This window comes from Moschus berezovskii, chromosome 6 (genome assembly GCF_049115385.1).
Source record: "Moschus berezovskii isolate FMDL1 chromosome 6, NW_MosBer_1.0, whole genome shotgun sequence".
In the NCBI taxonomy this organism is placed as follows: Eukaryota; Metazoa; Chordata; class Mammalia; order Artiodactyla; family Moschidae; genus Moschus; species Moschus berezovskii.
In genome coordinates, this window is record NC_142465.1 from 62,471,414 (window position 1) to 62,494,946 (window position 23,533).

The 23,533-nt window shown below is 50.2% G+C and overlaps 1 protein-coding gene across 1 annotated transcript; it reads right to left on the bottom strand.

The window, feature by feature from the left end:
- Window positions 1-394: 394 nt before the first annotated feature.
- Window positions 395-22,018, bottom strand: ERBB3 (erb-b2 receptor tyrosine kinase 3). The gene is made up of 28 exons (XM_055394261.2): window positions 21,572-22,018; window positions 17,991-18,142; window positions 17,268-17,454; window positions 16,439-16,564; window positions 15,758-15,823; window positions 15,470-15,588; window positions 15,220-15,361; window positions 13,183-13,296; window positions 12,968-13,088; window positions 10,410-10,483; window positions 10,146-10,236; window positions 9,492-9,697; window positions 9,044-9,173; window positions 8,753-8,843; window positions 8,377-8,531; window positions 7,923-7,976; window positions 7,439-7,580; window positions 6,632-6,751; window positions 5,466-5,564; window positions 5,087-5,272; window positions 4,764-4,919; window positions 4,439-4,514; window positions 4,110-4,256; window positions 3,614-3,711; window positions 3,334-3,522; window positions 3,106-3,177; window positions 2,390-2,684; window positions 395-2,204 (listed from the first exon to the last, which is right to left on the bottom strand). The coding sequence occupies exons 1-28, from the start codon at window positions 21,651-21,653 to the stop codon at window positions 1,681-1,683; spliced, it is 4,014 nt and encodes a 1,337-aa protein (XP_055250236.2). The 5' UTR covers window positions 21,654-22,018; the 3' UTR covers window positions 395-1,680.
- Between the last annotated feature and the right edge of the window lie 1,515 nt (window positions 22,019-23,533).

Sequence of the window (23,533 nt, forward strand, 5' to 3'; positions counted from 1 at the left end):
CGGACTCCCACTGAAGATGGCACTGTTGTTCTAACAACAGGCTTTTATGGCATCTGGGGGAAGTGTTCACAGAGACTTTTTTTTAAGAGAATGAGTTTTAAAACATGAATTTCAGTATTCTACCTCTTAGGACTTTTTCTAACTTCCCCGAACGCGTTATTTGTTTTGTTATTCCCAGTTGATTGCCCTATAGAGATTTCATAGTAAAACCCTTAAATGAAAAGGATTATGCTCTATGCTTGTCTTAAAGGAATAAGGAAAAGGAGGGATGGAGAAAGCGACATGGGGCCCAATAGGATTGTCGAGACAGAAAGAAACATCCACTGCTGAGGGACAGGGGAAAAGTGTTCTATCTCATACACTTTGACAGGTTTTCATTTGACAGACAGAAAGCTGCAAAACTTTGGCATTTTTATTCAGACGTATAAAAACAAAACAAAAAATTTCAGGGATAAAAATAGATACCCCAGTTTCCCATCCAAAGGGACAGAGGTCTGAAGCTGGGTCCTCCTTCTATCCCTACTGGAAGCTTCCCACGACTGGATGAGAATAGCTCCTGAAAGTGGCTCTTGGGACCCCTGTGAATCTGTCCCTTGGGTGGAGCTCATATACAGCACATGTAGGCTATGGTTTACACAGAGATGTCCAGTTATCTTTCCTTCTGACCACCCCCTTCCACTTCCTAGGATAAGAAGTCAGGGTGAAGGAGGAGGCTACAGTAGTTGTTGGAGTTAGACTTGATTCAGTGCAAAAACAAGACAATGTCCCTTACCAGGGCTCTGGCTTACATCATTTTTCCTTGATACCTTACAGTAAGAGCACATGCATTGGAAGATTTTGAATCATGGACCTGCTACTTGATTTACTTAATCTCTTCAAGGCTCCTCTGTCCATGGGATTCTCCAGGCAAGAATACTGGAGTGGGTTGCCATTCCCTCCTCCAGGGGATCTACCCGACCCAGGGATCGAACCCGTGTCTCCTGTGTCTCCTGAACTGCAGGCGGATTCTTTACCCACTGAGCCATCAGGGAAGTCCCTCTTTAAGGCTCAGTTTCCTTATTTGTAAAATAGGATAATACCTAGGTCACAGAGTTGGTGTCAAGGATGAAGTGAGATAAATATAGGTAAAGTTTAGCAGGATGCTTGGCACATAGTAAATGCTCAATTAATAGTAATCATTAATATCTGCTCCCAACCTCTTTCTTCAATCCACAAGATTTCACTTCTCATTCTTTTGTGGGGTTAAGGATCGTAAGCCAAAATTTTACTTTCCCCTGCCAGGTTCCCCCCTTTCTTCTTCCTTTAAAGTCTAAAAGGAAATAAAGGCATACTTTAAAGCCTATTGTCAACAAATCAGAGTCTAAGAAAAAGGGACAAGAGTAATCCTTCATATCTCCAGGGAGTTCCCCTGAGGAAGCTGAGGAATGGGATTGGGAAAGCACACAAAATAGGGAAAACCATCTCCTTTCCTGGGATCAGGAAAGAGAAAAAGTGCACAGCTGGCTACATAACCACAAGAAATTTGCGTCAAAGTGTTTAAGGCCTCCAAAGTTTGAATGGAATTGTCTAGGACTAGGAAATGGGGCTGAGACCTGTGAGGGAGAGAGACCAAGAAGAGGGTTACTCTCCAGAGGCACTAGCTGCCATCAAACGCTCCCTGAGCACCTCAGTGAGCAGGGGTTATATTCTCTGGGCATTAGCTTTGGGGAAAAGCCTGCTATGCCAGTAATCAGGGTTATCAAAGGCAGAGTCAGTGGCTTCCAAACTACGTAAAGTTTTGAGGCGAGCATAGTGGACCTGGGGACCATGGAGTACAGGCCCCTGGAAAGCTCTCATTTCTTCATACCCTTGCTCAGAGGCTGGGCAGGCATCCATGGCTGCATAGTCCCCCCCAGGACCTCCACCACCACGTCGCCGATTCATATATTCATAGTCCTCATCTGGAGTTGTGCTGGCATTGGGCATGTTGGGCACGGGGTTGAGCGGGCAACTCTGTGTGCTGCCCAGGGAGGCACTGAGGTCTGATCCCACATCCATGTACTCATAACCCAGCTCCTCGAGGGAACTTGGCCTAGGAGGACGAGATGGACTGCATCTTCTCCTCCGGTTCATGTATTCATATTCCTCATCATCGTCGTCTTCTTCTGTACCCAGAACAGAACTGAGACCAACAGAAGAAAGGGTGCCTTCCCGGGAGGAGGTACCTAGGGGTAGAGAAGAGAGGCTAGGTATGTGGTATTACTTCATGGCAATAGGCAGTGGGGAGTAGAAGGGTGTTAGGAAAAAATGAATAGGGAAGGATATGCTCAGAGAAGACAAAAGGATTAAGAGGAGCCTGCAAAAGGAGGATTAGAGAAAGATTTGAGGAAAGCACTGCAGAATCAGGCACCTTTGATGTGTGTATCTGGCATGACATAACCATTGACATCCTCTTCCTCTAACCCTGGTGGGGACTGTGGAGTGACAGGAGTAAGTAGGCTGTGGCGCTGGGAATGGTAGGCACTGTCTCCTCTTGGCCGTGGGCTCCGGCTCCGGCTTCTACACATAGACACCTTCTCCTGGAGCTCAGCCTCAGAGCCTGTCACATGGCCCTCCGATGATTCTGATGCCAGGCGTCCCCGTGGCATTGGGTGCAGAGAGGCTGGACGGGGGTACCGTTCATTGCCTCCAAAAACTGCAGACTCCTAAGGAGGAGGATAATACATGGTGATTTACACAGAAACGAGGGAAGAGAAATTTGTCTAGAAAGAGATTGGGCTGTTTAGCACCTTCTGTTTTGTAGAACCCTGATCAAACTGGAGATTTCCAAAGTCTCCCCTGCTGCTCCCTACCAGTCCTAAGGCACTGCCACCCAACCTCTTGATAGCCTCTTTTCAAAATTTTTTTAAAAATGTTTTATTTTATATTGGAGCCTAGTTGATTAACAATGTTATGTTAGTTTCAGGTGTCCAACAAAGTTATATGTTCATCTATTCTTTTTCAAATTCTTTTCCCAACTAGGTTGTTACAGAATCTTGAAGCAGAGTTCTCTGCCCTATACAGTAGGTACTTGTTGGTTATCCATTTTAAATATAGCATCTTGGCCTCCTCGTAAAAAGACCTTACCTGGCCAACCTCCCCAAGATTTCCCTGGTTCATAGGCATATATCCAGATGATGGACTTACAAGGCTCTGGCTCTAGGATGAAAAAAAGTGAGGAAAAGGTTTAGATTAAGAGAGAAATCTGCTCACTACAGAGGCCTGTGAGTAATTAATATGGACATCTGTGGGGTTCATGAGGGTGCAGGTATGCAGCTGGCTTATAAAGTCTTAGGAAACTGGAAAGTGTCTTACCCCACGTGGTCGATTAAGTGTTCCGATTGGCAGGCTAAGGGCAGAGCCTAGTGTGGTTGCCAGATTCTCCTCCTCTGCCTCCAACTCCAGGTCCAGGTCTAGTTCTGGCTCCAGCTCTACTTCCTCCAGTTCCTTGTTTGTCAGAGGTGGGGGCTCTGCCCCAGGGGAAATTCCAGGCCCACTCTCTCTCTATGAGAGCAGGTGATTGTTAAGATAGATCTGGCTCCAGCCAAGTTCCCCTTTTTCTAGATCTCCTTGGCACCTCCAGGTCCCTACTCACCTTTATGACCAGATACCGTGGTGGGTCTCGGGCCATCCTGGTGAACTCATTGGCTAGTTCTTTAAAGGTCGGGCGAATGTTCTCATCAATCATCCAACCTGGGGATAAGATGTAGGAAGCAGAGCCATAAGAGGGGAGTGGAATAGGGAGTAGGGAGGGAAGTCACTTAGAAAATAGCTGATGCTTTGTTCCCTCGTCTTTGTGTGGAAAGCCTGACGTCCAACAGCATCACAATAATGTGGAGAGTTCAGTTCAGTTCAGTCGCTCAGTCATGTCCGACTCTCCGCGACCCCATGAATCGCAGCACGCCAGGCATCCCTGTCCATGCTTAATGTTTATTGGGCAGAGACCATCTGAGGCATGCACCACTGTTCTGGGCATTCACTTTTCATCACTGAGCATTGTTTATCTGTGCTCTTATTTTTCTTTTTTCTTCAGTTCAATGAAGCAATAATGAAGTAAAAAAAAAAGAAGCTGAGATCAGCAGGTAACTCACACTTGACCATGACCATGTAGACATCAATGGTACAGATCTGGGGCTGTGCCAACCGCTCCCCCTTCTCCAGCAGGTCTGGTATTTCAGCCAGTCGCAGCCCTGCATAGGGCTCTGCCCCAAAGGTCATCAGCTCCCAAACTGTCACTCCTGGTATAGGAAGACATGACTAGTTGATGGCAAAATAGTAGACATGGGCATGCAGATGAAGGGAAGGCAGAACTTGATCTGACTCAGGATCTAAAGGGCTTAGAGATTCTAAGAAAGGGTCTCAAAAGGCAACTTTGGAATTTGGGCTATTAATCTTATGGTGGGCATCCAGACGGACTGACCATAGCTCCAGACGTCACTCTGGTGTGTGTATTTCCCAAAATGGATACTCTCCAGGGCCATCCACTTAATTGGAGTCTGAGGGATTAAAGACAAAAGCATTACCAGCTGATTTCTACACATTATCTTAGCATTTCTAAACCCAGATTCTCCATTGTTCTTTCCTTTTTTGATCTCTAAACTTTTATTTCTGGCATCTCCAGGTTCCTCTCCTTGAACTGCCCCTGCAGCATCCGATGGCCTCTGAAGGAGACCACAGAGCACTCGCTCCCTATCCCCATGCTTCAGTCCATGCCCACTCCTTACCCAGCCTTCACATCACCTTACCTTGGCTTCACTGTACAGTAGCTGCTTATCATCAGGTGGCAGCAAGTCAGCAACCCCAAAATCTGCCACCTGGACCTGGCTGGGTGATTTCAGTAGCACATTTCGGGCAGCCAGGTTCCTATGCACCATGCCATGTTCCTCAAGGTAGTACATTCCCTATAGGGAAGGAAGTTTTCTCAAAGTTGGAGAAATTGGTTCTCAATTGAGCCCCAGAATCACCTCAAACCCTCAGGCACCTCTCAGCACTTCCAACCCCCTGGGCCCCTCCCTGCAGGCCCATAGGCAGTTTCATCTTAAAACTCCTCCAGGCTCCTCACACTCACTTTGGCAATTTGTACTCCCCAGTTGAGCAGCAGCTGTGGCCCCAGCGCCCCACGGTGTTGTCTCACGTGATCCAGCAGGGAGCCCAGAGGCAAGTACTGAGTGACGAGCTTCAGAGATGACCCTGGACACAGTCCCAGCAGTCGTACAATGTGGGCATGGTCGAGGCTGCCAATGGCCAGCATGTGCTAAAAGACACAACAAGAAACGTCATCCTGGGAACAGACAGGTTCACATAAAACCAGACCAGGGATCCCCCAACATTCAGGGACATCTCTGTGGCTAATATAGTACCTGCTAACACAAGACCGTGTTTCTGCAAATTTATATCTAATAGATAGCCTCTCCTAGTGGCACACCGAACACCTTGCCTTCACTTACGTCCGTCACAGCTTGAAAACTTTGTCGTCCGCTCTTGTCCTCAATGACTTTAATGCAGACTGGAATCTTGATTGATTCACCCTCAGGAATCCACACGCCCTGGGAAGTTTTGGGCAGGAATCAGCCTAAGGTCATTCTCCCCAGGCTACTCCTTTCCCTGGATCTTTTTCTTCTTCCAGTTTTATTGAGGTATAATTGACATATACCACTGTATATGTTTAAGATGTACAGCATAATGACTTGTCTTACATGTATCATGAAAAGATAACCACAATAAGTTTAGTGACTATCCATCATCTGAGAGAGAAACAAAATTTTTTTAAAATAGAGGTTTTTTTCTTATGATGGGAAATCTTAACTTTTAAGAGGATTTACTTTCTTAACTACTTTCATATATAGCATACAGCAGTGTTAATTATATTTATCACATTTTACATCACTTAGTGGGCTTCCCCAGTGGCTCAGCGGTAAAGAATATGCCTGTAATATAGGATCTGCAGGAAATGCAGTTTCAGTCCCTCGGTCGGGAAGATCCCCTGGAGAAGGGCATGGCAACCTGCTCCAGTATTCTTGCCTGGAAAATGCCATGGACAGAGGAGCCTGGCAGGCTACAGTCCACAGGGTCGCAAAGAGTTGGACACAACTGAAGCAACTTAGCATGCACACACATCACCTAGTACATATTTATCTTATAACTGCAAGTTTATACATTTTGACTGCCTTCATCCAATTCCTCCTCCTTCTACCCCAATGGAGAACCTGGACTTCCCTGGTAGCTCAGAGGTTAAAGCATCTGCCTACAATGTGGGAGAGCTGGGTTCTATCCCTGGGTTGGGAAGATCCCCTGGAGAAGGAAATGGCAACCCACTCCAGTATTCTTGCCTGGAGAATCCCATGGACAGAGGAGCCTGGTGGGCTATACTCCATGGGGTAGCAAAGAGTCGGACACAACTGAGCGACTTCACATTCTTTCTTTCTACCCCACCTCTACTTCTGGTAACCTCCAATCTCTCCAATCTGATCTCTTTTTTCTGAGTCTGCTAGTTTTTGAAGTCTGACCTAGAACACTATTAAAAGGTATGGAAGGAAAGGATCTTTCCCCGATCTCTCTCCTCCTTGCCCTAGACCCTTTCCCCACCTCCCCAGACTTCCTGTGGGCCACTCACTTTGTGCACAGTTCCGAAGATGCCAGAGCCCAGCACTTTAAGCTTCCTCAGCTCTGTTTCTTTGAAGACTCGGGCCAAGACTTTGTTAGCCTTCTCACTGGGATCCAAAGGCTCTACACTCTGCAGAACAGATGGGAAGGAGGTACTCAGGAAAGCCCACTCCCATGTCCATCTCCAACCCCCTCACCACAGGTGCCTGCCAAGAGCAGCAAAGCCTGAAGGGGTGGGAACAGGAGGAGAAATGTCTCTAGTCTTAGAAAACATTTCAGGCCTATCGGGGAATAACAGACCTTGAAGACTGAGGAAGTTGTGTTCATGAGATAAGGAATCAAGAGGGCTGGATTTTCCCTTTTATGGGGGGTAGGGGAGAGGGTTGGTAATACCATCACCTTGATTAATTTTTCAAACTTTGAATTTTTTATTTTATATTGGAGTATAGCCAATCAACAATGTTGTGATAATTTCAGGTGAACAGCGAAGGAACTTAGCCATGCCTTGAGTACAGTTTCTGTTTTTCAAAGCATTTTCACATACATTATCCCCTTTCACCCTTACAGCCATCTTCTAAGGGTGAGTGTTATTGTTTCCTCTGTATATGTGCATAAACAGGCAGAGAAGGAAGGTAACTTCTTCAAAGTCATATGGCAAATTAATGGCAAAATCAGGAGTCTCCCATTGCTCTGGGCAGAGTTCTTTCCAGTGGACCATACTACCTCCTTGAAGAAAGGGATCAAGGCTCTGGGGAAGGAAGAGGCTCTCCAAGGGTGATGGTACAAGGCACGTTTCCAGGTAAAGATAGGCACTCACCTCACCCCGTTCCAGGTAGCGCCTCATAGCCCTCTTATTCTGAATCTGGCGTCCACGCCAATAGAGAAAAGTGCTGCCCAGGATCAGGAAAGTCACTGCCAACCCTACTACCACCGTTAAGGCCATTGCCAGATGGGTTTTGCTGTAGGACAGAGAAGCCCAGAATTATCCTGGGTCTATGCTTCCCATAAAAATGTCATTTATACCTGTACTAAACATATAGAACAGATCTTGGGCAAGAAGTTAACATGCACATCTGCATAAATCCTTGAGCAATGAAGAGGCTAGCCTAAATCTCCACCCCAAGACTACTGCAAGTTAATTTTAGGAAGGGAAGGCCAGAAACCTGGATTCTTGTGTCCCTGAGTCCCATGATAGTAGCCTATATATAGAAGGCCAGAATGAATAGACTCAACTCTTTGAAGGAAATTCATTGCCCTTCCCCAAATAGCCCCAGCTCCCTATACCTCTAAGCCCACCATACCTGATCAGTGGCAGCAGTTGGCCTAAACAGTCTTGTAGCTCTGGTCCCTTACACCTGGAGAAGAAAGTCAGCTCCTTAAATGGGAGCTTGGGAGAGTCCCACGGGAGGCTCAATTCCAACAGCCTCAACATATAACATTGTTTCAGACCCTTCCATGGCATCCAGTCCTGGAGCCCAAAGTATATCCCAAGACATGGCCCCCATCTCTGGCTCAGCAACCCTCCCTGAGTCCCTCTCTTGAATGAAACTCCCCTGAGTTGAGGCTATTCCAGGTCTCTCAAATTGTGGTGTCATTTTGAGCAGTTACTGAGTTTCCCTTTCTCCAGTCCTTCACTACACAGCTGGGAGTGGTTCTTACAACATAGCTCCTTTCTGGTCTCCTCAAGTTCTACTTTCCCCCTAGTTCTGTGCTCCTACCCCTCCTCCAATACCCTTTCATCATCCCATCACTGACCCCTGGGTGCAGTTCTCATGACAGGGCCGACATTCATTCTGAGCATCTGGGTACTTGTAGATGGGGCCCTTGGCACCGAGGACTCCAAAAGGGCAGCTGCTCACACAGTGGGGCCCATCTCGAAAATGGGCACACTGGGCACAAGCATCAGAGCCCTGAGTGGAAGAGAGATGGTCAGGAAGTATGGAATCCCACGATCAACTCCATACTCCCAACAAGAACTTACCCAGTCATTCGGTATCCCCCGGCCTCAGGCCCTAGCATCACCTGGCCTCCCTGTGCCTCTAAGGCCTTGAACTTTGGCCACAGCATTCCCTAGACCCTCCAGTGCTGCCCTGCCCTCTCTCCCACAGAGATCCTGGTGCTGTTACTGTACCGAGCCATTGCACGTGGTAGTGCCCTCCATGGGTTGGCATTCCAGGTGGCAGGAGAAGCATTCAGCTTCATGGGCAAACTCACGAGGCTCCCTGGGGGGAGGATGGGGTGAAGTGGGGGGAGTCACTGCCAAGGCCTGCTCTGCCCTGACCCCCCAACCAAAGGGCCTCCTACCCAACTCCCACCAAGGCACATGCAGAAAGTTGTCTAAAGGCTTTCAGGTGCCACCTGAACATCTTCCTCCCAGGGCCCAACTCCCCCACCCCTTCTTGACTCTCTCCCCTCACTGTACCCGTTCAAGAAGTTGCAGTGGGTGACACAGACTCCTCCTCGGCTGTAGTTCCGGCAAGATAGGCACTGGCCAGGGCCTGGGCCCCAGCATCCTCCAGAGCACAGTGGATCACACACTTTGCCCTCTGCCACTGGAAAGGAAAGGCTGGGTTAGGAGGAGCCTAAGGTCTCCTAACAAGCCTTTTCCTTACTCTTGCTCATTACTGCTGCTGCTGCTAAGCTGTTTCAGTCGTGTCCAACTCTGTGCGACTCCATAGATGGTAGCCCACTAGCTCCCCGTCCCTGGGATTCTCCAGGCAAGAACACTAGCTCATTACTGTTTCCAGCCTAATGTCCCCCTTTCCTTGGTTCCATCCCTCATCCGTTCTCCCACTTGCAGGGCAGAGCAGTCCTGACACCCCTCTCCCACCTGAGTCCACCACCCATCTGTCCTGGGCCCTTTCCCTCACCACAGTCTCTGCGGGGCCGATTATGCTTGATGTCCAGTCTCTCTTCTGAAGGCCCCCGAAGCAGCCTGGTCCAATTCAGGGAATGGTGGTAGCAGAGCTGCCTGTTGGCACTGATGTAGATACGCCCAGCACTAATTTCTTTCAGGGATCGGAAGCCCAGAGATGTTACATTCAAGTTCTTCATGATCAACAGTGAGAAGCCCCGGCTGAAAGCAAAGAGACCAGATGAGAGGGGAGACCACAGAGGAAAAACTGACCATGCTTTGGATTCATTTTCCTTCAACAAATTTGCTCTGAACTAGTCACTGAGAGGGACTTCCCCTCCTGCAGCCTTTGTCCCATCAGACTCCCACTGTATAAGCATGCCTGCTAAGTCGCTCAGTCATGTCCGACTCTTTGTGACCCCATGGACTATAGCCCACAAGGCTCCTCTGTCCATGGGATCTCCAGGCAAGAAAGATGGAGTGGTTTGCCATGCCCTCCCAGGGGATCTTCCCAACCCAGGGATCGAACCCACATGACATCTCTGTCTCCTGCACTGGCAGGCAAGTTCTTTACCACTAGCGCCACCTGGGAAGCAGGTGTGAGACCAGGCCTGATATTTCACTCAAGATGCCTAAGAAACAATTCTTTGCCTTCACACCCCATACTCACTTGTAGAGGCTTCGGCCCCCAATGGTTGTCAGGTTGGAAAAGACACTGAAGTTGTGCATGTGGGGAGGCCAGGATTGGATGTTCAGGTAACCTGAGGGGACGGAGAAGAGTGTATGAGTGGGGCGTCTCTCCCCTTCCCTCCCAGCTTCACCTGGTCCTTCCCCCGCTGCTTGGACACAGTTTTCCCAAGTAGTTATGCTGCCGTTTGTACCAGTGGTTCACCCAGCCCTCTCAGAAAGGGCAGCCTCTTCCCCTCCCACTCACCTGTGATCTCCCGCACTGTCCGAAAGACATTGAGCTTCTCAGGGTCCAGAGCAGGGATCTTGTGCCAGGGGTCTCTGGGGAGAACAGTGAAAATCAGTCACTGAAAAAGTAGAAGCATAACCTAGTAGCAGTAAGCATGCCTAGTTTCCAAATACCATTCTTCACTAGAGCCAGCTTGAGCGGATCAAGAATAACTGAACTGGTTAACTGGAATAATGATTGTAAGAGACTATGAAACATTGACTAAAACAAGTATCCACACAGATTAAACACACCAACACATAAATAGGAAGGAAGGGCTCTACCTAATACCAGAATGCCAACAAATTGGCATTTATTTGTGAGGGACAGGAAGGCCTGGTGTGCTGCAGTCCATGGGGTCACAGAGAATTGGACACAACTTAGCAAGTGATCAACACAACAGTGGAGTTAGAAAATCATCATTTGGCGATTCTCATGAAAACTGGTTCGGGGGACTTCCCTAGTGGTCCACTGGCTAAGACACCACACTTTCAATGCAGGGGGTCTGGGTTTGATCCCTGATCAGGGAACTAGATTCCACATGCCACAGCTAAGACCTGGCATAGCCCAATAAATATTTAAAACACAAAAAACTGCTTCAAGCAAGTATCTCCCCAAAAGATACTTAAATGAAAAGGGAAAATAACTTTACTGTAGAAAAGCTGGCAGATACCACCTTAACCAAATGACTAGAGGCATCATCACCAGTAATGGGACAGATCAACATCAGGTGCGTTCTTGATAATGATGCACTGAGAATACGTCTGTAGTATTTTCAAAAATGCCTCACTTGAAAAAAAAAAAAGCCTAACTTGGGTGGGAGGGGACATAGGTAAACCTGTGGCTGATTCATGCTAATATTAGGTAGAAACCAATATATTACTGTAAAGCAATTATCCTTCAATTAAAAATAAATTTTAAAAAGAGGTACGGATTTACAATTACAAAATAAATCACAGGGAGGTAATATACAGCATAAGGAATATGGTTAATAATAATGTAATGATTTTGTATGGGGACAGATGGTTACTAGACTTGTGGTGATATTATAGTGCGTTTAAATGTCAAATCACTAGGCTGTACATCTGAAATTGGTGTAATATTGCATATCAACTGTATTTCAATAAGAAATAATTATGTAAAAAAAAATGCCTAACTTGAATCTAAGTGTGAGGAAAACATTAGACAAACCCAAACTGAAGAACATTCTACCAATCACCTGACCTGTACTCATCAACAATGTCACGGACATGACCTGTTACAGATTAAAGGAGACTGAAGAGACAATGGATGTACACGTATGTATGTACATTATTATGGATGTACATGTATGTATGTACATTAGTAAGACAAGAGAAATCTGATTAACATCTGTAGATTAGACAACATTTTGTATCAGTGCTAATTTCTTGATTTAAACAAATGTACTGTGGTTAAGTAAGAAAATGTTCTTGTTTTCAAGGAATACACCCTGAAATGTCACTGGGGTGAGAGGACACCATGTCTGGAAATTTACCTTCAAGTGGTTCAGAAAAACAAAAGCATATATAATGAGTGTGTGTGTGTGCGTGTGTGTGTCATGTGTAGAGAGAGAAATGATAAAGCATATGGTACACTGTTTGGAGAAGGAAATGGCACCCCACTCCAGTACCCTTGCCTGGAAAATCCCATGGACAAAGCCTGGTATGCTACAGTTCGTGGGGTCACAAAGAGTTGGACACAACTGAGTGACTTCACTTTCCTTTCCTTTTTTTATGGTACACTGTTAACACTTGGGGGATCTGAATAAAGAGCATATGAAAAATCTTTATACCATTTTTTGCAACTTTAGATATAATATTGTCCAAAGACAGGTGGTCCTAACGTTTCTCTCTCTCTCTCTCACACACACATACACTCACTGTCCTATGGACTGGAATGTCCCTTGCTCTTTGTGGCTCCATACCAAGGAGGAGAACTAGGTGAAACAGCTGGAAGTCATGGGGAGACAGATTTTTATACAATTTGAGAACATTTAGAAACCTTTAAGAAGGAGGACACTGTCCCTGTCCCTTGCCATTCAGGTAACTGGGTTGCTCAGGGGTGTCTGAGGGGATGCAAGCCCTGGGGAATTAAGCACTGTCAGGTCCTTTGTGCAGAGAAGGCAATGGCACCCCATTCCAGTACTCTTGCCTGGAAAATCCCATGGACGGAGGAGCCTGGTAGGCTGCGGTCCATGGGGTTGCTAAGAGTCAGACACGACTGAGTGACTTCACTTTCACTTTTCACTTTCATGCGCTGGAGAAGGAAATGGCAACCCACTCCACTGTTCTTGCCTGGAGAATACCAGGGACGGGGGAGCCTGGTGGGCTGCCTTCTGTGGGGTCGCACAGAGTCGGACACGACTAAAGCGACTTAGCAGCAGGTCCTTTGTGACCTCTAAGATTTTATGATCTAACTTCCTGATCAGCTCCATGTATGAAGGCTTGAACCAGTGCAATGAACTGTGAGAGGGTTGACGGGGTGGGGGATCAGAGGATAAAAACAGAATCTCTAACCCATTGAGGCCAGTGATAAGAAAGTCCAGGTTGCCCAGGATCTTGGTGCAGTTCACGAATCCATCAATGTTGCTCGAGTCCACAGTCTGGAAGCGGCTCCCAGAGCCTGTCCCCTCACAGGCTGCAAACAGAAGAGGCTCAGTGTGGGGATGAGGGGTCAGGGCTGAGTAGTCTCAGGGGAAAGGGTCTCTCTTCACCATCCATCTCTTACTCACCTTTCGGGCACAGACCCCCACAAGGTTCACATATCTTAAGTCCATTTTTATCTACTTCCATCTTGTCAGGAGGACAGGCCCTGACACAAGACGTTTGATCCACCACAAAGTTATCTAGGAGAGAGGAAAGAGATGAGGAAGGAACACTGCCAACTACCAGCTGAACCTCCTCCCTCCTCATCTGCATGGATTTTCTCCAGTTGACCACCCGAGGTTCCTTAAGTGCTGTCTCATGGATTAGAAAGGTCCTTTGCTCTTTGGATCCAAAAAGCAGAACTAGGAGCAATTGGTGGAAGTCATGGGGAAATAGATGGGGGGAACAGGACATAGGGGCCATTTGTTAAGGGTGATGATGAACACAGCCCATTGCTCTTTACACTCTCAATTAACCTCCCAACTTGATCCATTTCACCTCCTAAAATTGCATCTAGGGAATTTCCTGGCAGTATAGTGATTAGGACTCTGTGCTTTCACTGCTGAAGGCTCGAGTTCGATCCCTAGTCAGGGACACGGCCAAAAAAAAGAAAAAATTTCATCTAAAACCCTGGTTCATATTGTGGGAAGAAGCACAACTTAAGGGGTAGGATGTGTTTACCCCTGGGGTAAGATGTATAGCAGGAACCAGCCCAGCAACATGGCCAGGACTGCAGCTCAAAATAATCACCATTGATTAAAAGTTTTATTTAGCCTTCATTTACACCCTTGAAGTCGATAAAGTCTTGCCACATTTTATTAGTGAAGTTGGAAGATGTATCATTTGTTTGTTGTTCTGTCCCCTCCCCCAATATTAAACTGTGAAATTTGATCTGTTTAAACTCTGGATGAATCAGAGCTTAGTTTGCATGTCCAGCTAATTTGTTTCTATACATTTTCTTTGATTCTCTTTCTCCTTCCCTCAGGGTTTTTACCCAATATATATATGTGTATGTATATATGTACAGATACATAAATAGATAGAACTTTCTAAAAGTTTTTTGAGGTGCAAGTTTCTCTGTTTTGTTTTTCTCTGTGATTTATGGACATGATGCTGAGATTCAATCACTACATAAAACACCCCGCTGTGAAAACAAAACAAAAAACCCAAAGGACTGTTTTTTCCACCAGCTCCGGGGAAGCTATGTGTCAGTCGGATACTGGTTTCAGAAAGATTCACTGTTCCTTCCATTCTCTGTTCCTCTCTCTCCTCTAGAAAGAAGTTGATCCTAGTGATTTCATCCCATTAATTAAACAGGACAAAATAACAAATGTGTGGAATTCATATTTTTCTAAAGGGAACTTAAAAACCACTACATGTTAAATACAAAATTGGTTTATACCACATAAACAGAAAATCCCAAGTTCAGTTTTGGTAGTTTCCCTTCCTCTTTGTTTTCAGTCATATAGTACTTCCAAATTCAAAATGAGAAGAAAAGCTGTTCTGTATCAAACCATCTATGCAATAAATGTTATATTTTAAAAAACAGCCATTTGCTGGTCACACACACACACAAATAAAAATAAGATAAAATAAATAAAATCCTGTCAGGGACCTCCTTCGTGGTCCAATGGTTAAGACTCCGTGCTTCCAGTGTAAGGGGCATGGGTTCAATCCCTGTTTGGGGAATTAAGTTCCGACATGCTGTGCAGTGTGGCAAAAACAATACTAAAAAAATAAAATGGATAGGACTTCCCTGGTGGCACAGTGGAAGGGAACCTGCCTGCCAATCCAGGAGACACAGGTTCAATCCCTAGCCTGGGAAGATCCCACATGAAGTGAAGCAACTAAGTCTATGTCCCACAACTACTGAGCCTGAGCTCTAGAGCCCACGAGCCACAGCTACTGAAGCCTTTATGCCTAGAGCCCGTGCTTCTCAACAAGAGAAGCCACCACTATGAGAAGCCCACACATTGAAACTAAGAGAAGACCCCAGTTCACCGCAAACAGAGAAAGCCAACAAAGATCCAGTGCTACCGTTCATAAATAAATTTCTGTAAAAAATGGCTAAAAGAATAAAATCCTGGTTCTACTACCATTGTTCCTTCCCTTCAGACACTTACGGGGACAGCTGGCTACACACACTCCTCCATACTGATACTTGGTATGGGGATTGGGTTCCAACTGGAAAGTTAGCTTGTTGTAGACTAGAGGCTGTGGACACTGGCGTACACAGGCCCCACTGTCATTGAAGAGTCGGCAGGCCTAGGAACACAGAAGGCTCATAAGACTCATGTTACATATGTACCCTAACTTCCTCCCCAAAGCCCGCATCCCATTTCAGAACAGTCAGGTGGTGGCAACGGTACATACAAAGCAGTCTGTGTTCTGAGGGCCTGAGCAGCCCCCTGCACACTCGTCATGGCAGCACTGGTTGGGGTTGGGCCCAAAGCAGTGACCATTACACTGCGGGGCACAGATAGTCTTGGTTACTGTGGAAGGAGAGAAAGCACAGCTGTCAGGGCTTCCGGGACTGTGATCTGAGGCTCTCCCTCACCCTCTTGCCCTCTAGGCTCATCCCCACCCCCCTGACACAGCTGGGGTGGAAAAGGACAAGAAAGTGTACTTGAGTTTGAAGTTTTGAAAATGAAGTAGACCCACATGTCTGGCAGTCTTCTGGTCCAGGACCCCAGCATCGCCCCTTGCAGGCCTCATGACAGGGGGGACCTGGTTGGGAGGGAAAAAGGCCATCAAAAAGGCTTGCTCAAATCAACAGGGTATGATGTCAGCACACAGGCACCCAGTCCCGGGAAGCGAGGAGCCAGGGCGGCGTCCCTCCTTGCCCTCGCAGAGCAGGGCTGGGCTGGGCTCAAGTGAACCTGTCAGCGCGGGGCGGAGCCGCGCCTCCACACCACCCACAGGGCAGCTGAGGGGAGGGCCTGGGGCACATGCCCGGCTCAGCCCAGTCTCAAGCCAGGAATTTGGTTCATCTTGGCAAACTGAGCTCAGTAGGAATATGAGCAAGTGAGTGGACAGGGAGTGGCAGCCTGCAGTCGGGGGTAGGTGGGCTCCAAGAAGGGAGGATGCTGGAGTGGAAAGAGAAATGGATCTTGAGACGAGACCTGGCTTCTCACTCAGCACAGAGCTCTTCAACCCCTCTCCCTGGCACCCTGCTTCTGCAGTTCCAGTTCTAGGCGACCAACCTGCTTCCACCTGGCAAGTTCCTTGGGTTAGAGCCTGAGGTTTGTTCAAGGGAGACTGGGTTCGGATTAGGGTCATATTGAGGAGCGGATGGGAGTCACTCTGGTTGGGTGCAGGGCAGTCTTGATCATAGCCACTCACAGGTCTTGCCGTTGTTCTTCACTACTATCTCAGCGTCTCGGTCCCGCACGATGTCCCTCCAGTCGATTGTGTCCATGTGACAAAGTTTCTCGTTCTTCTCAATGTAAACACCCCCTGACAGAATCTCTGAGGTAGGGAAGACCAGTGCCAGGGTCAAGGGCTAGTCAGGGGAGTCCCCCCTCTTCCCTGCCTCCCCACCAGTCTGAGAGGCCACCCCAGTCCGGAGCAGGAGATGTGGGGCAGACAGATACATCCAATTAAGTCCAAACTGCAGACGCCTAACAGGAGGAGCCAGCCTGAAAGAAAGTCCTGCCTCCTCAGACACCTGTACAGATCCGGTTGAGCCAGTGGGGGAGGGGAAGGGAAAGAAGGAGAGAAGATCCCTGACTCAAGTCCACACCCACACCCCCGCGTGCCCTACCTGCCTGTTTTTCAGCTGACTGGGACAGGGAGAATTTTAGTACCCAGCCTGTAGCCCTCTGGCTTGAGGGGGGCCTGGTTCTTGGGGGTGGGGGAGGGATTCCCATGCCCAGAGAAGGAGGGACATTAAGGTACACTGTATTGAACTTAGAGGAATGGGTAACAGCCCTGGCTCCAACTTCAGCCCCACCAAGACATCAGGACCCTCCCCCAGGGCAAGACGCCCCACCTCCCTGTTAGGGCTGTCTCTCTATTGTTCAAGGAGAAGTGGACCTTTACACCTGAGTGGTCAAGGTGGTGGGTGCCGTGAACGGGGCACTTAGAGGGAGCAGTCTGGGGTCATGGTCAAGGAGGCACCTGTCAGTGGGTGGGCTGAGGGCAGGCCTGGAAGGAATCACCGGGAACTGACCAGTGAGCTGAGTAAGGCGGAGCTGGCGCAGAGCGTGGCTAGAGTTGGTGTTGTAGTTCAACATGACAAAGATGGCAAACTTCCCATCGTAGACCTGGGTCCCCCGCACCACTCGGAGGTTGGGCAGTGGCAGGGTAGAGAACTCGTTCATGGCCACGAGGACATAGCCAGTCACTTCTCGGATCCACTGTGACGGAGCAGACCGCGTCGGTGAGAGGGACAAGAAATGGGGCAAGTAGTCTCAGTCCCCTTTCCCTCCCTAGGGCACTGAGGAACCTCTAACTCCTCTAATTCTTTCCAAGTCCTGTTTTGGAGTAGGGAATAGCAGATGTCTCATGACTTCCACAAGTGAAGATGGACTGCAGAAATGATTGAGAAATTCTGGGCTCCAAGCCTTTCCTCCCAAGGGCTCCTCATGCCAGGACGGTCTTTGCTTATCCCTGCCTCACCTCCCCCGGTGCCCCTCAGTCCCTGGTGTAGAATCTACCCCACCCCTGCCCCTTCTCATGGCCAGCCCTTGTGTATCCCCTGCTACAGCCACCAGTCCACAGGCCCTAGACTCCAATCACTGCCCCATAAATACACAAGCTTGGATCTTGGAAACCACTGAGTTTTAGGAATGCTAAACTCCAGCTCCAGCACAGGGAGCCCCGAGGACAGGAAACAGGCTTCAATAGGGAGGACAAGGGGGAAGAAGTTGAGGCAGAAGGTCAGCGCTCTAACCTGCAGAAAGGAGAGGTCAGCGTTGTGTCCTGTGAGCACGATCTCCAGGTTCCCCATCACCACCTCACACTTCTCATAGAGCTTGTGCAGTGTCTGGTATTGGTTCTCAGCATCGCCAGTCACACTCAGCCCATTCAGAGTCCCAGGGCACACTGTTCCAAGTGGAGGGGAGAGTGGCGGGGGGCTGGACAGAAGTTTTCAGCCCCATCCCCCCAAGACCACCCCCTTGGTCGCCCTCCTCTAGTAACACTCAACATGACCAGAAGGCAGCTGCCCCCAACCCTCAACCCTAGGGGCAGATACCAAGGCTGGACAGAGAGCTTTAACTTCCTCTTTTCCCAAAATCCCTTCACTCTCCCCCTGAACAGGAAGGTGAAAAGATTTCCTTCTCCCACCTGGGCCTCCTCTGGGCCTCTTTTGAGTACTACTTTGGGTGCTAAGGAGTTAATCAAGGAGGATGTGGGGTTGTTTTCCCCTCCCTAAGAAGAAGTTAGAAATGGACCACAACTTTGTTACCCTCCTCTTCCCCGCCCCCACTCCAACCGGGCACTTCTCTACCCCCATCCTGCCTCTCTAGGTTCTGGAATAAATATCTCTTTGGGGCAGCACACAGCCCCTATTGTGTCTAGGGAGGGTGGGATGGGGGCAGAGGGTGGGGGCAGCGCCTGGGGCCACAGTCCGGCCCACAATGAGGCAATTCTGTCTTGGAGGAGGGGGCTGCTCCACCCTGTCCCCAGACACCCTGTCCTCAGCAGCAACCCCCCTCCACCCTCAAGCCTTGGGTTCAGACCAGTGACCTCACTAGCGGGGGGCCTCTGGTGGTGATGGTGATGGTGGTAGTGGGGTCAATGTAAGCTTTGTCTTTCAAGCTGGAAGACAGGGAGCTGGTTGCCTACCCGGCACCCCCTCCCTAAACTCTGGCTTCCCTCTCACTCCTTTCCTCATCCCCACACTGCCAGCTCTCTCCGCATCACACTTTCCAGCCCGAGAGTACTTTTCAGCAAATACAGAGAAGTTGGATGGAAACAGCAGTAGACTGCCTCCAGTCTCAGCCTTCTACCCAACTTCACTGTCAGAGGAGATTCATTAAGAAGTCTTCCAACATGGCTCTCTCACTCAATCCTCACTCGCTGTCAGTCTTGGAGGTTCACTTTACTTTGTAAGTGTGGAGGAGGACATGGGGGCAATCTTGGACCCTGAAGCCCTACCCTGTCTCTCCTCTGGCTCAGTGAAAGGCTGTGGGGGAACGGGCAGATACCACCTGTTCCAGCCACCCTTCCCTGAGGCGGTGGCAGCCTAGTGGGAGGCAGGAGTGGGAATGTAGGGAGGGAAGTGGGTGAGGCCCCAACCCGTCCTCCTGGATGCACCGCTAGTCTGACCACTCGACCTTTAAGGGGCTCCCATTCCCTATCACTCCCCATGAAAGGAAAAGGGTGAGCTAGACCCGGCAGAGGAATAAACAGACACGAGCTCCCAGAGGTGCCTGGGAGCCCTAGGGTCCTTGGGTTGAAAAGAAAACCACTAAGAGGCTGGTCGTTTCTGCAACAGCCCCACCCCAACTCCCTTCTTGGCAGGACACCCCCTCTTCCAAGTCAAGGCGCCAACCTTTCTGCCCAGATAAAGGAGGAGCCAAGATTTCTGCACAGGGAAGTGGGGTGTGTGTGTGTGTACACACACTCGCACGCAGACAAACACGTACACAGCTCCCCTACTGGCCCAGAAGTCTCCACGGGTTCCGTCTTCGGGTTTCCTTGTTAGGAAGTATTGCAGGTGGCCCCATCCTTCCCACCTGCCCGCATGTGTTTGTGCAGACTTTGTGTTGAGCTGGGGAGACTACAGTGTTAGAGGTCCTGGTTCCCCGCCACCCTGAGGGTAAAGTCCATATTACACAAACAAGAGCAAAGGGCTGGGCGGGAAACTATGAACAACACCTCTGAGGAGGAACCAGGCATCTAGGGGAGGAGGGGAGGGGGAGGGGAATTCAAAAGTCCCTGCTATACCCAGCGACCAGGGGCACTGGGAGGGCCAGTGTCACAGGCTCCCCTTTGGTAGAGAGCACTGGGGTGGGTCGGAACAAGAATCTCCAGCCCCTCCTCAACCAGAGGCCTTCTCCCCCAAGTCCCCCGCCCCCATCACCACCAGGACAAAGGGGCTATAGAAGGACTGAGACGGGGCCGGATGCCCAGAGGCTGCAGGAGCCAGATAAAGGGTAAAGAGACCCAACCATGCCTGCCTCCTGTCTCCCTCAGGGAAGGCGGCCAGGATCCGGGACTCCTGGGTTCCCAGCTGAAGATTCCAGGGGTCTGAGCAGGATAGTGAGACAGTCACTTTACTCCATCTCTCCCACTCCAATCCCCAGACCCCCGCCCTCCACCAGCTGGGAGTGTTCACATCCCAAGATCCCAGGGTCTAAATTTAGGCCCAGCAACTGTGAGGGAAGCACAGGTGTTTCTCCCACTCCCACCCTGGGGAAGGGGCCCTGACAGTGCCAAACCCCAAGCTGAGATCTGGGGGGGAGGGGAGGAAATCAACAGAACTCCTCCAATGCCAGCATCCCCAGCACCCCTCAGGTGTCCACGGTCCCAGAGACACCCCAAAGAGGTGGGCTCAGCTGGCATGGGAGTGGGAGAAGGAACAGAGGGGTGATCTGACTCTTGTCTAGACAGCTGGAGACAGCCAGACAATAAACAGAATGGGAGTGGGGGTGAAGCTGGGTCTGAGAAGGACCCCCCCTCCCCAGGATAGTGGGCTCAGAAGACAGGACAGGTGCCCTGTCAGCCCCCAAGTTGGGGAGAGAAAAGACAGAAATAAAGCGGCTGGAAGTTCTTGACCAGCTGGAAGCTCGTGGTCCAGGGCTCTGTACACAGTAGATGCTCAGTTAAATATTGGTTAAATTGATCTGGGACTTAACAAAAAAAGTTTGGTCAAGTTGGGGACCAGCCAACTTTATTATTTTGAGAGAACGAGGGCAGTCAGCCTCTGCATGGCCTCTACCCCTGCTGTTACCTGGACTTAGCTCCCAGGTTAATCTCCACTCTCCCCAGGGCAGGCCCACTCACGGAAGAGGAGGTGCCACTCTTGTTTTCCAACACTAGAGAACAACAACCTCCCCCTCTTCCACAGCTCCGCCCTGTCGGTAAAACAACGAAACTCGAGCTTGCTGAGCCCCAGGGGCCAAGGAGGTCTGGGGCAAACCGAGACCCCCACCTCCGTGTCCCGCTTCCTCCAAGATCTCCACCTCCAATCACCCCCTCACGTTCACAGAATGGAGGTCCTAGTTCCCATCCCTGCAGGGCCCCTCAGAAGTGTGAATGGTTTCAGCATCCGCCGGAGAGACAAATCTGAGGGTCTATGATGCGCCCAGGAGGCGGTGGCCGGGGGGCAGGTCGCGGAATCGCGTCCCCGCCCGGACCACGCCGAGAACCCAATCCTGACGGTCCCGGGCCCAGGGGGTCCCGGCCGGCGGTGGCTTCGCACCCCAGCCTCGCGCAGCCCAAGCTCCTGCCGCTGGCCTCCGGCACCCCACGAATCCGGCTCGGAATCCCGGGTTCGGCGCCCGCCCGTGCTCCCGCGCCGCTTACCTGCCTGCGAGTTGCCCACCTCGGAGCCCCGGGCCAGGCTGAGGAGGAAACCCAGCACCTGCAGAGCCCGGTTCACCCTCATGACTCCAGCGGAGGGTGAGGGGAGCCCAGCCCAAGCCGGCCGGGAAGGGCCCTGGACTAGGACATCGAAGCGGAGCCACCTGAGCCGCCAGCGACCCGGTAGCGGCGGCAGAGGCGGCTGCGAAGTGCAACCGGAGCCGAAGTCCGGGGAGGGATGGCAGGGGAGGAGTGGAGTCTGCGAGGGAGCAGGACGGAGCGCAGGGGGAGGGGGGAGCCTCGGCCGCGCCCCCTCGGGCGCGAGGCTGGAGTAGCGATTGCCGGAGCTTCGGCGGCCCGCCCCGAGCTAGCGCGCCCCACGCCCAGCGCCCGGCAGCTTGGCCGCGCAGATCCTAAACGGCTCTCCCCTAATTACTCTCCCGGAGTCCAAGATTCCGAACGCCCCCAAATACTTCCAGAGGAGAAAGGTAATGGGGGTGGGGACAGAACGCTCCAAAGCCCGACCCCCTGCGAGTTGGCCTCGCCCACTAACCAAATCACTCAACTCCCCTAGCCGGTTGGGTCACTTGGGGGAGTTTCTGTCTCAATGTTTGCCTGTGTGTGTGTTTTTGAGGGGGAGGGTGTTTTTCCCGCCCGCTCAGGCCACCTCAGTTTCCCCGGAAACCCCCTCGAAACCCCATAACTCATCCGCCCTGCCGAGGAACCCGAGCCCCAGAGGCCGCGTGAAATTGCACTGTCTCCGGCCGCTTCCTCCTCCAGACCCGGCGCCGGCCCGGCCTCTCCCGGGGATTTGGTAGGGGGGCGGGGGTGGCTTCCAGCCTGGGAACATACCCCGAAGCCCGCCTTTTCACTTCCACCCCGGGAGGGGCTCCCGCACCTGTCGCCGTCCCCTCTGCTGCCCCCCACGGCCGCCTGGGAGAACAGCTGCCTCCCCTTGCACACTGGAGTCGGACCGCGCCGTCGGGGCGGCCACCGTTCCCACCACAGGCGTTCACTTTCCCAGGCCTTCAGGGCCTGGGGTCTTCCTGGAAAGGAGGAGGAGGGGGACGCGGAAAGGGCCCTAGAGACTGCGTCCCCGAAAGGCACGAACCCAGGGCACCAGCTCCCGGGTCCTAGCCAGAGGCGCTGCTGACCACCACGAGGGGATGCCCCAAACCCAGGCCGACACCAAATGGATCGGATGGGCACTTCCTGGTGCCCAGCCGGCTGCAGTGAGGCCTCACACGGTGTGGCATTCCGGATCTTGCCCCGAGAGCCTAATTATTTTCCCCAGAGTTTCAAGCCTGAAGACTTCAAGAACAGTTGAGCTTTGAATAAGAAAAATTCTACCTCTTACTCTGAGCCAAGAGTACTGGCTAAAATTCTTTAAACTTGCTTTGCACCCTGGAGGGCCCATTCTGTGGTTGGAGGCTACCTTTGCCCTCTTGAGTGTTGACCTTGCCCTGACCACTTAACAGTCATGATAGTAATAGCAACATTAACATATACATTCGTATACAAGATCATTTGCAAGCACTTTCTCAAACTTAGAGAATGTTTCACTTAATATAAAAATTATGTGAATTAGGGACATCACTCTCAGTTTTACAGAACTGGAAATGTGGGACTACTCCAAGATCATCCACCCAGTGACAGTGCTGAGATGATCAGGTGATCAGAAGGAGGGGCTCAGGTTTTTGCCTAGGACTTCTTGGATTACATGCTCTAGACTGGAGCTTCATCTGCTCAGAATCAAACTCTTATCAGATAATTGAGCTATTACCACTTAAGGGGCCTTTCTTTTTGTCACTCATACATTTCGACCTAGTGTTCAAGGCTCTCATTTCGAAGGAGGAACCCCTCCCTAGTTTGTTTGTAGAGCAGTCATATTGATTAAAGGTTGTTGTCTGTATTTACTAAGAAAAGGCAGTGAGATCTTCATTACTGAATGCTAGCTGTATTTTT